The sequence below is a fragment of the Belonocnema kinseyi genome, chromosome 5 (assembly GCF_010883055.1).
Source record: "Belonocnema kinseyi isolate 2016_QV_RU_SX_M_011 chromosome 5, B_treatae_v1, whole genome shotgun sequence".
NCBI classification, from domain to species: Eukaryota; Metazoa; Arthropoda; class Insecta; order Hymenoptera; family Cynipidae; genus Belonocnema; species Belonocnema kinseyi.
The window spans coordinates 90,265,842-90,270,239 of record NC_046661.1 but is presented as its reverse complement, the minus strand read 5'-3'; the positions used below and the strand labels follow the sequence as shown (position 1 = coordinate 90,270,239).

The 4,398-nt window shown below is 21.5% G+C and overlaps 1 protein-coding gene across 2 annotated transcripts in view; it reads left to right on the top strand.

The window, feature by feature from the left end:
* Positions 1-2,487, top strand: part of LOC117173084 (peroxidase-like) — a 109,391-nt gene extending 106,904 nt beyond the window's left edge. For both annotated transcript variants that reach the window (XM_033361466.1, XM_033361465.1), the window contains exon 13: positions 1,958-2,487. In XM_033361466.1, coding sequence (XP_033217357.1) covers positions 1,958-2,045 — 88 coding nt within the window. In that variant the 3' untranslated portion in view covers positions 2,046-2,487. The remainder of the gene's footprint in view (positions 1-1,957) is intronic.
* The last annotated feature ends 1,911 nt before the right edge of the window (positions 2,488-4,398 follow it).

Here is a 4,398-nt window from a genome sequence, read left to right as displayed (position 1 = left end):
AGTTTAAATAATATAAATGAAAATATGTATAAAAAATATCAAATATATTTTCATTTTTTAATTATTATAATAATTTTAGTAACTAACAATTTTCTATAAAACAGTTCTTTTAAATTAGTCATTTGAACTCTCAACGAAAATGCAATACATAGTTGATATTTTAACAAAAAAAGTTTTAATTAAAAACTAAAAAAAAACACAGATTTATGCAGATTATTGAACATTAAAAGGGATTTTTAATTTTGATTTTAATCTAATTTAAATTTCTTAAATTTTAAAAACAGATTTATTTAACAAATACGAATCATCAAGCAAATATTAATAATCGTGCCAAAACAAATTTATTTAAAAAATTGTATTTTTAAACAAATAATTATGTTTCTACCAAAAAGACGAATTTTCAACAAAAGAAGTACATTTTCAACTAAATAGTTATATTTTCTGCAAAAAAGACGAATTTTCGCGTCAAAAATACGACATATTTAGAAAATAGTGGAATTCTTTAACAAAATTCAGTCTAAAAGAAAGCAGATTAATTTTTAATTAAGGAAATGTATTTTTAACCAGAAAATGGGAAATATTTAAAATAAGAAGTTAATTTTTAAACCAAAAAATTAAATAAAATAGTTGAATTTTGTACCAAAAAATATGACTATAAAATTGATTGATTTTTAACAAAATAATAACAATTTGAACAAAGTAATAAAATTTCGAACAAAAAAGGAATTCTTCAGAAAAAACGCCACAGTTGTTAATTGAGCTGAAAAAATCTTTTCATTTCAACGAAAAAAAAAAAATAGTTGAATTGAACCGCAATCGATGAATTTCTAACCAGATAGATGCATTTTTAAGAAAAAAGGTGAACTTTTTATGACACAGTTAGGTTTTTAGTTTATAAAAACTTAATTTTCAAACAAAAAAAGAAACGAATTTTAATCTAATATTTTTTTTTTACAAAAATCTTGAATTTTCAAGTCGAAAATACGAATTTTTTCACAAAAAATTAAATTTTCTATAAGAAATAAAATTTTCAACCAAAAAAGATGGAATTTCTACAGTAAGAAATTAATTTTAGCTTATTAATTTTGATTTTATATTTTTTTCTTTTCTACATTTCTAAAATAAAAAGTTGAATTTTTACACAAAAATATAATGAATCCAACAGAAAAATGTTATTAAAAATAATCAATTTTGAAGCAAAACTGGATTGGATATATTTTAATTTAAGAAAATAAATTTTCAAAAAAAAAAAACAATTGAATTTTGCATGAAATGGTTAAATTTTCTACCAAATTCTTGAAATTTTAAGCCAAAAATACCAAATTCCTTTAAAACATTTGAATTTACTAATATGAGAATATTAATTTTTCAAATGTTTCAATTTACAATGTAACAGTTGCATTTTTAACAAAAAAAGGCGAAATTTCTAGAGGAAGAGATGATTTTTGAAACCGAAAATATTAAATAAAATAGTCGAATTTAAAACCATATAATATGATTTTTTAACAAAATGATTTAATTTTTTACAAAATCATTCCATTGATAACCAAATAATATAATTTCTAACCATAAAAAAATACATTTTTAATCCAAATTTAATAGTAAACTTTTCAAGCAGATTACGTAGACTAAATAATAAATTTTTAAATAAAAATAAAAATTTATTTTTGCTACTTTTAAAATATTAGGTTATCAAACTGAAAATGTAGCTTGAAAAATAAAGTTAATTATCCATTGCACACTTTTTTATTTGATGTATTCGGAAATGTTTTGGAATTTTTCTTGTAAAAAATGTTTCGCATAATCTGATTTTTTTACACTATTTTGACACTATTTTCAAAATTTGTAACACTATTTATACTATTTTTTATCTCTAGCAGAAGTCCAAGGCCTGTATGAATTAATTTTCGTCTTTCTATTCTTAATTTGCAGTCCCTTTTTAATTTTTTTATTTCAGAAACGAATTGAATTCCTGCAACGATTTTGAAGCCATTCCAAGTGTGGATCTCTTTGCCTGGGCTGAGAAGGCGAAGGCATATCGCTGAAAATCTTCGTAATTGACTAGTCACTTTTTACTGGATTAAAAATCCAAAAATATTTTCAAAATGCACAAAAGTTGTGCAAAAGTCGAAACCAAGAGTACAACACCTTCCCTGCAAGTTATGACTGTTAAAGAATAGGGGAAACCTTTCTACAGTGGATAATCAATAAGTAAAAATATTAATATACAGTCCATCTTTTTAATAGTGCCGCTTTTAATAGTGCCTCTCTCAATAGTGCCGCTTTTAATAGTGCCGATCTGAATAGTGCCGCTTTTAATAGTGCCGCTCTCAATAGTGCCGTTATTCTTAATTCAATTTTTTTTCGGATACGGTTTTCTCAATAATGCCGTGTGAAGTTTAGGCCGTAGCAAAATATTTTTACAGCCCACCCTTTTGTTATCAATTAAAAAAATTTTTGAAATATACTAAAAATATAAATCTTCAAGAAAAAAATGGTTTCTTAACAAAGTGGTTTAACCAAATCTTGCTTAAAAAAACAGCTTAATTATCAAGCAAAGAAGAGTATTTTTCAATCAAAAAGTGGCATTTTCAATTTAAAAAAAAGATATTTTAACTAAAACAGATGCATTTTAATTCAAAAAGGTATGTTTTCAACAATAACAAATATTTGAATTTTCTGTTAAAAAAGATTTCAGTTGACTTTATACGATCAAAATATAAATTAAAAAAAAAAATTAATTTTTAAAGCCAAAGATACGAATTTTAAATAGTTTCTTTTTTATCAACAATAAAAGTTTAAATTTCTCTTAAAACAGCTGAATTTTTATTTTTAAAAAAATACAGATGACTTTTCAAGATTAAAATATGCATTTTTCAACAAAAAATAAGTTTTTTACAAAAAAAAAATTGAATTCAAAATCCGTAAAGACGAAATTTCTAACCAAAAAGAATACATTTTTAACAAAATAGTTTCTTTTTCAAACAAGCAATTGCATTTCTATCCAAGAAAGATAAAAATTCTCTCAAAACAGATAAATTTTTTGTACACATTTTTTTTTTAATTAGAAAAATTATTTTAATTTTCATCCAGGAAATATTTTGGATCTCTTTTTAACACCAAGATATTAAATTTAAACAAAAAGTCGGTTTCCTACAAAATATTTAAATGTTCAAAAAAGATTTGAATTCTCACACGAAAAAAAATATTTAAATTGGTTTTTTAACACAAAAATAGGAATATTAAAGAAAAATAAAATTTTCTAGGAAATATTTCAATTTTCATCAAAAAAGTTGACTTTTTCCAAGAAAGGTGTAATATTTCAGTTAATGTATCAGAATGTAAATATAAATTTTAAACAAAAGGTTAATTTTTTTAAAAAAGAGCTGAGTTTTGAACACACAAAAATACAAATTTTTAAAAATAAAACGGTTGAATTGGAACTTTCACTAAATTAGTTACATTATAAATGAAATTTTTTTAAATAAAATAGTTCAACTTTCACCAAAGAAATTAATTTTCAACTAAAAATATAAATCTTCAAGAAAAAAATGATTTTTTAACAAAGTGATTCAAACAAATATTTAAACACGCAAACATAGAAGAAGAATTTTCAACCGAAAATGTTTATTTTCGTAAAAAAATTATATTTCTACTCAAAGAGATAAATTTTAAATCAAAAATATAAATTTTAAAAAAATAGTTAAATTTTCAATCCAAAATACGAACTCTTAACCAAAAAGCATAAACTTTTAACAAAATAGTTGAATTCTCTACCAAATATTTGCATTTTTATATTAAAACAGGTGAAATTTATTTCAACACAGATACATTTTTCTTAAATTTCTTTTTTTAGTAGTTGAATTTTCATTCAAAAAAGATTCCACTTGTCTGTTTAAGATCAAAATATGAGTTTTTGAACAAAAAATAAGTTTCTGCGAAAAAATTGAATATTAAATGTAAAAAGACGAAATTTTCCAACCAAATAGAATGATTTTTTAACAAAATAGTTAAATTATCTAAAAAATAGTTGGATTTTTATCCAAGAAAGAGTAAATTTTCAGTAAAAAATATGAATTTTAAATAAAAAATGAAAATATTTTTTGTTAAAAGATTAACTTTCATCCAGAAAAGATTTTAGTTCATTTCTAATACAAAAGTGTAAATTTTAAGCAAAAAGTAAGACTTTAAAAAAAATAGTTAATTTTCAACAAAGCAGTTGCATTTTTATTTAAGAAAAATAAAATTTCTCTCTAAAAATATAAATTTGTAAAAAAAGTTAAAAAAGTATTTTAATTTTCGTCCAAAAAGATTTTAATTGACTTTTTAACAATAAATAGGAATTTTAAAGAAAAATAAAATTTTCTAGGAAATATTTCAATTTTTATTAAAATAGTT